This window comes from Arachis duranensis, chromosome 10, assembly GCF_000817695.3.
Source record: "Arachis duranensis cultivar V14167 chromosome 10, aradu.V14167.gnm2.J7QH, whole genome shotgun sequence".
In the NCBI taxonomy this organism is placed as follows: Eukaryota; Viridiplantae; Streptophyta; class Magnoliopsida; order Fabales; family Fabaceae; genus Arachis; species Arachis duranensis.
Window position 1 is genome coordinate 75,862,382 of NC_029781.3, and position 12,390 is coordinate 75,874,771.

A 12,390-nucleotide genomic window follows, 5' to 3' on the forward strand; every position below is an offset into this window, starting at 1 on the left:
CAGCCGTTGCCATGAACCGAAGGGTTAGAACAAGCATCCCCCAACACCACCACAGCTTCCACAAGTACCTAAAACCGGGTGCCCTAGCTCGAATCCGCGATTTGCGCATCATCAGCGCCAGATCTCACCGGATTGGCTCCATCTGCCGGATCCATCTCCGTCGCACTTCTCCTCCTTCCTCCCCGTTGCATGCGCCGCGGGACACCGCCACCGCTCAGCCTCAGGCCAACGCTGCCGATTCCTTGGACGGTTTCCCGGTCTTCGTTGCCAGGATCTACGGACCTCGCTGTCCGCAGCGGAAGAAGCTCATGGCCGCCAAGTCCGTTATGTTCGCTCCAGTCAGTCCCGCCGCTGACTCTCCCGATCTGGTCATTGACTCCTTCGGCAGTGACTTCATCATGGCCAATTGAAAACATTCCTTGGTTTCTGATTTTTCTTCTTTCAGAGGCGGTTATTCGGCTATAGTATTTAGAGTGGTTTAGATGTGTAGATCGACTTGTTCTTTGTAGTACTTCTTTTTTATTATATGTGCAAAAGAATTGTTAGAATTGTTTAGATAGGGTTCAAACTCAAATTAATAGAGTGCAATTAAATTTCCAACTTTACATATATATATAAGTTATGGACGTGTTGATGATTTATCTGCGATCATGATGATTGGATTTGAATGGTCGATATATTCGATTTTGAAGAAAATTGGAATTGCAATTTTTGATTTCGGTATTTTCTTTATAATGCAGATTCCCGCAAGGGGCTTAAGATTTCAACTCTTGTTTGTAAGCATTTACTTCAAATTTGTTTGATGATCAAAATGATAGGTTCATGTTGAATTTACTATGTTCTGATGCCATTAATAATCAGCCATAATAGTTCTATTTATTTTGCCACTTGTGTTTATTAATGTGATAGAGTTATTACTGTTATAATAATGTTGAATTTAGTGTTATTTATGTTGACCTAGGGAGTTTATATGTTATTTTAACATTTTCTTTTCTGCATTGTGAAATGACATTCATGTTGGTAAGAATTCTGATTTCTCTGATAAAGAAAGTATGATATACCTTGATTCAGTTTACTATTGTCCTGCTATTACATGGAAGCTTTGAAAATTCAGGTTAAAATTCTAGGCTTCTTTTTTTTTATAATTTTTTCCCTTTTCCCTAATCTGTTTTTTGTTTTTGTTTTTAATTTATACTCCATTAATTGTGTTAAAAATCCTATATATTTGAACCATTTTAAATTTGTAATAATGTGTCTTCTGTGGTCTGCATTTCTAATATAGTCTTCAGTTTTTGAAGAAATTTAACTATATATGCCTGGAGATTGTAGAGATTTTGCTTGAACATGAATTGCATAAGGGAGGAAGCAATAACTCTCACATTGAGGTACATGAAAATTTGATCCTAACTTAATACGTTATTTCACTAAGATGTTTGATACATTAATATATTGTGTAATCAATAAAACCAGGACATCTAAACCAATTATATGAACAGGAGTTTGGTTTCCATGTGTACAACTAATTTAGCAAGAGTTGAAGATTTTTTCTAAGTAGTTTCCTTGGTGAATCATATTCCCTAACAAGCTGGCAGGATCAAATGAAAAGAAATCATATTCAAGATTTAAAAGAAATCATATGCAGTGAACGCGCTTTATTGATGATCGTGAAAAATGTTTTAGGTTTAGTTTTTCAATTTTTCCTGCAATCGCACTGGATATGGGTGGTGCATTCAGCAACATTCAGTTGACTCAGATATATTTTGTTGTTTGTTTCTTTTGTTGTGATTGCTAATTTTTGCTTGTCAAGTTGAAATTTTCTTTTGGAAAGATCGAGTAGGAGGAAGAGGTTTGGAGCTAAGTGTTATAAGATATTCTAGCTTGTAAAGGAATTTACGCAGTTGTTAGCCTTGATTTTCTGACTGAGATTTTCTGCTTTATATCTTTTGACTTTTCTTTGAGTCTTTAGTTGGTTACAGTTTGCATACTCTGTTGCTCTAATTTTATTGCTAAGTGCCATTGTTATATGAAAAATTATCTGGAATGAGGCATGTGGTTGTGGACTTTAAATGATATTAAAGTTGAACTCGTGATTCAGTGGCTATTCAGAGGCCATGAATTTGGATGGATTGTGCTGAAAGCTTCTCTTTGACTGTTTTTCCATCATTTCTTCAGAGGAATGTACATGGAAAAAATATGGAGTTTCTTATGGTTTTTCAGAGTCACGTATGTTTCTCATAGAAGGTCTTTACAAACCCTAGTAAGGAGAGCGGATCAGATGGGGGATAGTCTAATGGCTAGAGATTGGGGGAGACCTAGGGACCATAGGTTTAGATGTTGATGGTTTAGATATAAATCTGGTCTATCACATGTTACAATGTCCTTCTTGGTGGGGAAGGTTCAATTTTCCTTCTTGTGTGTTTCTCTTATAGTATTCCTTTTTGTCTTGGTTTTACTAAAACTGAAGTAGTGTGGGAGTATTCTCTCCCTTCTGCTTGAATTTCTTGGGTGAATACGTCTAGGTGGTAAAATGGTACATATACATGGTGAACCTATAGCATTTTTTTTTCACATCTCAGATATACTGGCATGCTATCTTAAGTATACAACAGGTGATCTTTATACTTTTTTGCCTCAACTAAGCAACAAAATCCACAGCTAATGAATGTGGGAAGGATGGAAACTCTACATGATGGTGCATAGCTTGCTAATGTTGTTGGTTTTGTGAGTTGTATTCAGTTGTAGAGGAGGAGCCTTGAAGAAACAGTTACGTTCTCTCTGTGGAATCTCAAGGTCGGGTTCAAGTTACAGAATCAGTCATTGACAGTTAGATCAAGATAGATTGCCTACATTACACCCATTGCCTTCCCAGATCTTATCAGCGTGGGATTCTTGTTTTTTTGCAATTGGCATTCAGAAGGTGCGATCTGTGTGAGTTTTTAATTTACACTGTTTTCAATTGTGAACTTCGACCCCCATAATGTTAGTTTTTAAACTCACAAGTTTGATTTGATAGGTTTGTACAATACAGAGGGTATAGAATATGTAGATGTTTTGGTGCGTAAAGCATGTAATATTATAATGTATCACTAATGATCTTCATAGCAATATTAGAGTGGTGACTCAAGAAGTATAGAAGGATACATGTAATGTCTGATATTGTGTTTGTTATGGGTATTGTATTGTATTAAGGATTTTCATAAACTTATTCAGAATTTTCAGATAAAGAAGAGTTGGAACCGATAGCCATTTTACTTAGCTTTGCTATGATGTTAGTTCAATTTTTCATTCTCCATACATATGTGATAAACGTGTATATGGTTTAACATATGTCACTACTATATAGATTTATTATTAATTAATAACACATAAAATAGAACTTCTACTCATTTTACATTTCTACTACAGCCATAAGCATTCATTCCTATACAAGTCTCAACAACAATGAAATATGTGAAGATTACTAAAATATAGGCCACGGGACATTTGGTTCCACACAAGAGTGGTGTCTCAACTTTCAAAACCAGAATAAAACCAGAGTTTGACCTTCGAGTGTATTCATCAACTAGTTGAGCAAGAGCTGAAGATTTGTTCTTAAGCAACTTTTTTGGTGAGTCATATTCCTCAATAAGTCCTGAAGGATCAATATTAACTTAACTCATTCCCGGCAAGAGAAAAAAGTATGGCAAATAAAGAAGAGAAATGCAACGGAAGAGAAGGGAAGTGGTTCTTGCCTTGATTAAGAAACAACCATGTTACGGTCAAGGATTGAAGTTATTCTATGAGCAATTGTATTATTGTGCAGTCTGAAAAATTCTGCTTAACTGTTTGCTGAATAATATTATCTGTGGCTGTATCAATTGATGCTGTAGCCTCGTCAAGCACTAGGATCTTGCTTTTCTTTAGTAAGACGTGGCTGTATCAACTGATGCTGTAGCCTCGTCAAGCACTACGATCTTGCTTTTCTTTATTAAGACGTGGCCAAGGCAGACCGACTGTCTTTGACCCATACTCCAATTTTCGCCATTCTCGGTAACTGTAAAATTCATAATGTTATGCAATATAATATAATATAATAATTTTTTTGATTCATAATATCTGTAACTTAGTTCAATATATCCATTGTTCTCATATTTCAATGTCACATCTATTAAGTATTTTCCAAATGTACCCTTCACACAATGTTAAGCACAATAAACAACAAAGCATTTACACCATAAACTAGTTATTAAGTAAACAAATTTATAGTCAAATATTGATAATGTGCTTCTTAATCAATGTGCATATACCGTGACAAGTATTAACAACAGAAAGGATTATAATATATTCTTGCTATAAATATACATAACAATTTGACTTGTAAGATCTTATTCATCTTTTAGGTTTTGAGAAGTCAAACCTATGGAGTCCAGCTTCTCTTCAAGCCTAAAATATTTTCCGAAGCATATTAGTATGTATACACTAATACAAAGGTTAGTTCTTCAAAGTGTCAGGCAAACCATATTACCTCCCAAATTTGTTCATCTGTGTATTCTTCCCGTGGATCTAAGTTGTTCCTTATAGTCCCTTCAAACATTGTTGGATCCTGTGGAATAATGCTTAGTTTGGATCTTAAATCATGAATTCCAATTGAAGATACATTGATCTATCAATCAATATATTTCCAGCAAGCGGCTCAACAAGCCGGAAAAGTGTTTGCACTAGAGTTGTTTTTCCGCTTCCAGTTCTTCCCACAATGCCATTTTTTGCTCCAGCAGCGAAAGTGCAAGTAAGTCCACATAATACAAGTGGTAAGTGAGGAGCATACCTGACCTAAATCACACGAAGTCTAGTTAATGATCTCACTCTGCCACATAAAAACCATGAACCACATAACAATATAGTCAACACATAAAGTCATCCATGTGACCCTGCAATAATAGCTTAAGTTTTTGAGAGAAACAGTCAGGAGCATGATCCTAGTTCTCTACAGCTAAGTAATCTAAATACCCAAATACCCATCCTTATTAAACTGATTTTTATAGATAACAAATGGTCGAATTTCATCACAAAATAGGAGGAACTGTACACTGCCAGCGCATCAAGCCATAAGGGACATGTGTAAGAGCGCATGTTGTTAAGATATAAACTCATTCATATGCTTCTACCAAAAATTTTAAAACTTTTAACAGAGATGATTCATGACAAGTAGTTGCAGTCGCTTTGAAACAAAACAAATGAGTAACTCTTTGTGGGTACCTGTAGATCTTAGATATGAACCTCCCCGAATGGTGGCCATGAAGGATCAGGTTGGTTGTCTTCCATGACAAGAGGAGGTTCACTTGGGATGGAGGTGTATTGAAAAATTCTTTCTACAGATATAATTTTGTTCTCCAAATGTCAAAGAAACCAAACTATATTAACCACTTGTGAATTTAAATTGAGCCCATACGTCACAGCCAACCCCGCAATGCCTTGACAAAAGATAAAAGTGAATTAGTAAAATGAGGTTTCCTTCCGAAGTGTCATAAGGATTGTTGTATGTATGTAATTTGAATTTTGAACAACTCACCAGGAGTAATTGCATTTGGAAAAGATACCAAGAAAATCAAACAGAATGCAAATGTGATGGAGGATAAAATATCCAATCTGAAACACAACCATTCCATTGCTATAGCAGAAAACATCTTTGGTAGGGAATATCTATCTGTCAATTTCATGTTTATGTCACCGAATCTTGATTCTTGCTCAAAAGCTCTTATGGTTGTTGATCCAGAAATGGTTTCAGAAAAATGTTGTATTACTGGAACTTGGCATATACCAACTAACCGTGCCAATTCCCGTGCCGATTCTGAATAGTGTTGCTGCACAATATCATCAGTAATATTCATATGCATTTTTCTTTTTCTACCTCTAAGAACTTTCAAGAACAAGCAATAAAATTCAATGCACTTTTAAACATTTGATTCATGATGCAAACGTACTTCAGAAAAACATGGAGGAGGAATAAGAATAAAAATAAACATCAGGTTTGTTTTGAGCTAATTTAGAAAACTACCTGGTACCAAATGCATGCTGCGACCACCGGAATAAATACAATAAACACTTGCCATGCAGCTTGAGACATCACTGCAAATGGTGTCAATATGTTTGGCCTATAGGGCTTTGGCCCTACTTTATAGGGCCAGAAGAATAAAAAGCCCTTTAATTAATAGGGTCAAATTTTTAAAAAGCCCTCAGGGCTAAAAGCTCTCATGGGCCAAAAGCCCTAGGGCCAATCTATGGGTTACCTAATCGTTTTTTTTTTTACATTTTTTATTTCAACACACATAAAACTTATTAAAAGTCATTAGTTTGTTTTATCCCTTTATCATTTTTATGCGTAAAAAATAAAAAAAAATTGAAAAATAAATGTTAATAATGTACATTGATTATATTAAATCCAACTTTTAACTATATATATATCAAGAAATCAAACATATAATTCATTATCTCATCACCCTTTTTCTTACTTTCTAGTATTTACCATCAATAATGTCTCTAGAAAATCAAAATAAAGTTGACACAAAAATTCATAATCTAAAATCATGAATGTTGAGGGGATGCATCGTTTCTGTTGACGCTTCTTCTTCATGAATTTCACCAATTTCATAATCTAAAATCAACCAATTAAAAACAGTTAGAAATTCAATTTAAAATATTATTTGAAAAAATAGTCTAAATATTTACCATCATGATTTGGAACAAATCCACGTAACCAACTCCTTGTGCAAATAAGCATTTGGACATGCTCATGAAGAGTAGAACTTCTATATTTTGTTAAAACACGTCCACCAATACTGAATGCAGACTCGGATGCTACTGTAGTGATGGGAATACTTAAAACATCTCTGGCCATAACTGACAGAGTGGGAAACCTATCCTCATTAATCTTCCAAAAATTCAGCACGTCATACTTCACATCATCTTCATTGGTGTGAATCAAACCTTCTTTTAGATAAATCTCTAATTCATCTTTATCCTTGAAAGTTTGGGTTTCACAATCAAATTCTCTGAACTCCTAAAAGATGTAGTATAAAGATTATTTAAGTAACGAATAAACATAATAAGAGAAAAATAATACTATATTAAAATTAAATACCTTCATCACCATTTTTCTCTTCTTTGTAAGCCTTCCTTCTTCAGGTGACATAGGAGATTGATTACCACTTTGAGAAATTGTTGAACCACCAAAAGTATTTATATACTCTCCATACAACCTTTTAAATTTTTCCAATACTTCATTTGCCTTCAATTCAAAAGTTGAAGGATCTAGTTTTTTGTAACAAAACCTCAAGAACTTTAACTTTAATCGAGGATCAAGAATTGCCCCAAAAGCCAAGACAGTGCTATAATCCTTCCAATATTTATCAAACTTCATCTTCATTCTGAAAGCCATGTTCATAATAACAACATCATCACAATTTTGATTATTTTCCAAAAGACATTCAATTTTCCAAACTTGCATAAAATACAAATTTGATGTTGGATATGATGAACCCGAAATGAGGTTTGTAGTTTCATAAAATGACTCTAAAAATTCACACATTTTTTTTGCTAAGCTCCATTCTTCATTTGTCGGACAATCTTTATAAGCTTCATCTACAACACTAAGGATGTCAAACGCTTTTTCAAATTTAATTGCACTTTCTAACATCATATATGTAGAATTCCATCGATTTGGAACGTCTGATTTTAGACCAACACCTTTTTCAATTTCTGCTTGCTGCACACAATCTTTAAATTTCATCATTCTCCCATCAGAAGCTTTCACATATTTCACACTCTCTCTTATTTTAAATAAAGCTCCAGCAGCCACCTTTAACCCTTCTTGCACAATCAAATTTAAAATGTGAGCGGAGCAACGCACATGAAAATATTCTCCATCGCAAAGCAAACTATTCTGCTTACGTAGATGAGTTTTTAAGATGTTTTGCATGTTGTCATTTGCAGAAGCATTATCTAAAGTAATAGAAAATACTTTCTTATCAATACCCCATTACTTCAAAGAGTTAAATAAGACTGCTTCCATATCGGTTCCAATATGGGGAGGAATCATTCGACAAAAATTCAAAATCTTACTCACTAGTTGCCAATTCTCATCAACAAAATGAGCTGTCAGACAAATATATCCTTCAGTGGTAGATGCTGTCCACACATCAGATGTCAAACAAATTCTATTAGGTATCCTAGACATCTTCTGCCTCAATTTCTCTTTCTCTGTTGAATAAATTATTTGAAGATCTGAAACTAAAGTGTTTCTAGAAGGCATTATAATCGTTGGACTAATGTAATTAATCTAATCTCTAATACCCTCATACTCAACAAAGCTGAACGCAAGATCATGTTTTGTTATAGCTTGAGCGAGTTTTTTTCTATGAACATGCTGATCAATTTTGGTTGGAAGACTCTCTATATCATCATCAAATCTAATATTGAGAGGTATAGATTTACAAGAAACTATGTGACGACTTAGATGAGAAGTCCCGTAACCATTCTTAGTTTTCAGATTTTTTCCAATTTTGTATTCATGATGACAAAAATTGCATTCAGCCTTTTCAATACCATCTCTGTCTTTTCCAATCTTCTTAAAAAAATCTCCAAACATTAGATTTTTTACCAGAATCAACACTACCAGAAGCTTGAACAGGAGTCTCAGAAACAATCTCATCATCCATGTTTATAAATTTCCTAATCATATCCAAATAATGTATATTAAAATTCTATAGCAACAACAACAACATTCATTAATTCATATTAATTATTCATCTCTGAAGTTTCAATAAGAAGTAATTGAAGAGAAAATAGTAACAACCAGAAAAGGAGGATTAACCAGAAAGGGCACCAAAATAATTTATTATCTATTACTATTCACACTTCACACTTCACAACTAACAACCGCTACATGATTAACCAGTTGGTAAGCCATGACTACCACCAAGAAAAAGTACCATAACAAGACAAATAGAGAATGGACTTTGAGATTGATTATATCAGCCATTTGTTGGAATTTTTGTTGCTTCAGCATAAACTTAAGTATTTTGGCAGCACTAGAGATTGGATATAATGTATATCTTCTAAACATAATTTGATTACTTCTAGAAAGAAAAATACAACAATGTCTATTTCATTTTGAACCTTTATCAGCTTTACGACAACATGAATACACATTGAAGTTATTTCATTTCGCCAAGGTTGACTTCTAAATTATGCCAATTTATGTTCTTGTCTTGATGCATTTTGCTGGAGGACAAATCTACTTTTAGTTTGTTGTGAAATTGAATTTAACTTATAGCATATACATTCATAAAGTAAAGCACTTATTCATTATTAGTTCTCATATCATATCCATTCACCATCATTTGAAGATCCAAGAACAGAGATTAAAAACACAGCATGACATTTTTCAAAAAGAAAATGCAGGACACTAACTCACTAAGTGGGAAATATATAGGTTCTTATAATGTTCTAAGTAAAATTGAAACAAACCCAGATCCCAAATAAATTAAAGGAAGAAGAAGGTGTCTACAAATACCCCTCTTTTGTAGGCAATGAAACTGATGCACTGCACTTGGTGAACGCTGTCGAATCCGATGATACGGATAACAAGTGTACACTAACCTGGGAATTCTAGCACATGTTTCAGAGGCACAAGCTATAGCATTCAGTTTTTCACACGAAGAAACTGCACTGCGAAAAAGACACGCAATCAATAAGTTCTTTCACATACAGTTCTGAAATAAACACAACTAAATTTGCTCTACACAAGGTCCTTAGGAGATCAAAAGCATAATCTCAGTTTCACATATGGAAGATAGAATCTTAAATTTAGACCAAGAAGCCTTTAATTAAATAAATGAAGATAGAATCTTAAAGAAAGTCACATAATATACTTCACCTAAGATGGAAAACAGTTGCTACTGTTATACATAATATGTTTCCAATATCACTAAATATCAGCAACAATACCTAATAAACCCATGCCTTTTTTTAAACGAATAGCTTAAATTTAATGGACACATAGTAGGAAGTCAAAGAAGTTTGAGGTTATCATCACTGTATTTGACCAAGAGTGAACAAAATAAAACACAAAGGAAAGGGAGGCCAAAAGACAAAACAATGTTACGTTACTATAATTTAAAACCAAGAAAGTGCATTGAATAGTCAACAAGAAACCAGTGTTTTCCAAATATTAAAACCTCAGACCTTTTGGCTTATTAGTTCAAGCCCTGAAGCAAAATTCTCCAACCTAGCAAGATCATGTTACTACTAAATCAAACTGAGTGCCTTTTACAAATGCAACAACCTTCGAGAGCTCTTTCTCGGACATCAGGTAACTAGCATGGTTTTCTAAAATATTCTTAACAGAGGTAATATGAGCACTTTGCTCCTTGAATGAGCCACTGATTCAAAAAAAATCTTTGTTAAAAATGGTTGGTGATTTCGATGGCCAACAGTTAAAATAATTCACTAACTTCTTATTAAAATGCACACAAACCTTTTCTCCAACAGTGTTGCCTGTGTATGATAAACCACATCAATGATATCACTTTAGTGTTAGAGAGAGAGAGAGAGTTATCAACAAAGCATTCTTCTACAATTTAAAAATTTCTAATTAGTTATCAACAATCCAAGTAATTAGTTATCAACAATTTAAACATGGAATAGACAGAAGCTAAACAATCCAACAGTTAATCATGCTAAGCAACAATACCAAAATCACATTAAACAAGTTTAAAAGCAGAATAATTGCTTATGTAGGAATCAAATAGCAGATTATTAAAAAATGGTAACTAAAACTCAACTCTGATTCTCAATTCCATAATCTCCTTTTGGGGAAAAATTAAAAACAAGTTCATAGTTCACAGTCCATAATTCATAGTTCAACCATTTTGAAATCACCCACCTCAGTTGATTAACAACAGTCAACAGAATTAAAATGGGTGATGCAATTGCAAACAAACAAAGAAGAAACTCACAGAGGGACATAAAACAAAGAAACCCACCTCTGATTCCGCGTGAGGGAGGAGAAGTAGCCACAAATTTCGCAGGTAGAAGCGTAGAATGCAGATCCTTTCACAGTTCACCGTTTCAATGCAAATCCTTTCACAGTTTTACCCTTTCAACGCGTTCTCTGGTCAGGGTCTCAGGGAGGAGAAAATTAGATTTAGGGCTTGGAGGGCTTATAGGGCCAGCCCTATTTTTCTTTTTTGTTGGAAGGGCTTAATTAAGGTTGGGCTTACAAAATATCATTTTAGAATTTTTAGGGCTGTGGGCTAAAATTTTTTTGAAGGGTTGAGGGCCAGCCCTAAGGTTTGGGCTAAATTGACACTTCTAACTGCAATACTTCCCAAGACGAAAGCCAGATTGTAGGTAACTGCACATAATACATTTGGAATGTTAATATCTATTGCACTTTGGTCTGTTGAAGCCTACAACAAAAATCAGAACTAAAGTTTAGGCAAACAATTCTATTCAAGAATTAAAAAGAAGAGATAGATACATCAAAAAGGTCAAGTAATCAACAAAACTGTGACATAGCAAAGAACTTGTCTCCTCAAAAATAGCAAGCAAAGCATTATCAATTATTAGGACATACTCTATTAAGGATTCACCCACTTGGGGTGGCATCAAAAAATGACATTGGTGCTCGAAAAAGGAACATATGCAATTTATTGAAGAGTATGTGATGAGCGGATATTTTATACGCTTTTTGGGGGTAATTTCATGTAGATTTTAGCATGTTTTAATTAGTTTTCAGTAGAATAATATTAGTTTTTAGGCAAAAATCATATTTCTGGACTTTACTATGAGCTTATATATTTTTCTGTGATTTCAGGTATTTTCTGGCTGAAATTGAGGGAGCTGAGCAAAAATCTGAGTTAGGCTGAAAAAGGACTGCTGATGTTGTTGGATCCCAAAAATCTGACTTAGGCTGAAAAAGGACTGCTGATGCTGTTGGATCCTGACCTCCCTGCACTCGAAATAGATTTTCTGGATCTACAGGAGTCCAATTGGCGCGCTCTCAACGGCGTTGGAAAGAAGACATCCAGGGCTTTCCAGCAATATATAATAGTCCATACTTTGCACGAGGATAGACGACGTAACTTGGCGTTGAACGCCAAGTACATGCTGCTGTCTGGAGTTAAACGCTAGAAAAACGTCATGATCCGGAGTTGAACGCCCAAAACACGTTATAACTTGAAGTTCAACTCCAAGAAAGGTCTCAACTCGTGGATAGCTCTAGTCCCAGCCCCAGCACACACCAAGTGGGCCCCAGAAGTGAATTTCTGCACCAATTATCTTAGTTTACTCATTTTCTGTAAACCTAGGTTACTAGTTTAGTATTTAAACAACTTTTAGAGACTTATTTTG

At 34.5% G+C, this 12,390-nt stretch overlaps 1 protein-coding gene, 1 long non-coding RNA gene and 1 pseudogene across 4 annotated transcripts in view; 2 read left to right on the forward strand and 1 right to left on the reverse strand.

Annotated features, from left to right (window-relative positions):
- The window catches only part of LOC127743234 (uncharacterized), a 4,591-nt gene extending 1,207 nt beyond the window's left edge, over positions 1–3,384 (forward strand). For all 3 annotated transcript variants that reach the window (XR_008004614.1, XR_008004615.1, XR_008004613.1), the window contains exon 4: positions 741–3,384. This is a non-coding gene — a long non-coding RNA (uncharacterized LOC127743234). The remainder of the gene's footprint in view (positions 1–740) is intronic.
- Positions 7–618, forward strand: LOC107470309 (uncharacterized). Its single transcript, XM_016089700.3, has one exon. It carries the CDS (start codon positions 12–14, stop codon positions 408–410), a length of 399 nt encoding a protein of 132 aa, XP_015945186.1. The 5' UTR covers positions 7–11; the 3' UTR covers positions 411–618.
- A 526-nt stretch (positions 3,385–3,910) lies between the features above and the next one.
- Positions 3,911–12,390, reverse strand: part of LOC110276945 (ABC transporter C family member 3-like) — a 19,140-nt pseudogene continuing 10,660 nt past the window's right edge.

What these genes read in the sequence shown, in the direction of transcription:
- LOC107470309 (XM_016089700.3), top strand. Translation starts at nt 12, where the DNA reads ATGAACCGAAGGGTTAGAACAAGCATCCCCCAACACCACCACAGCTTC.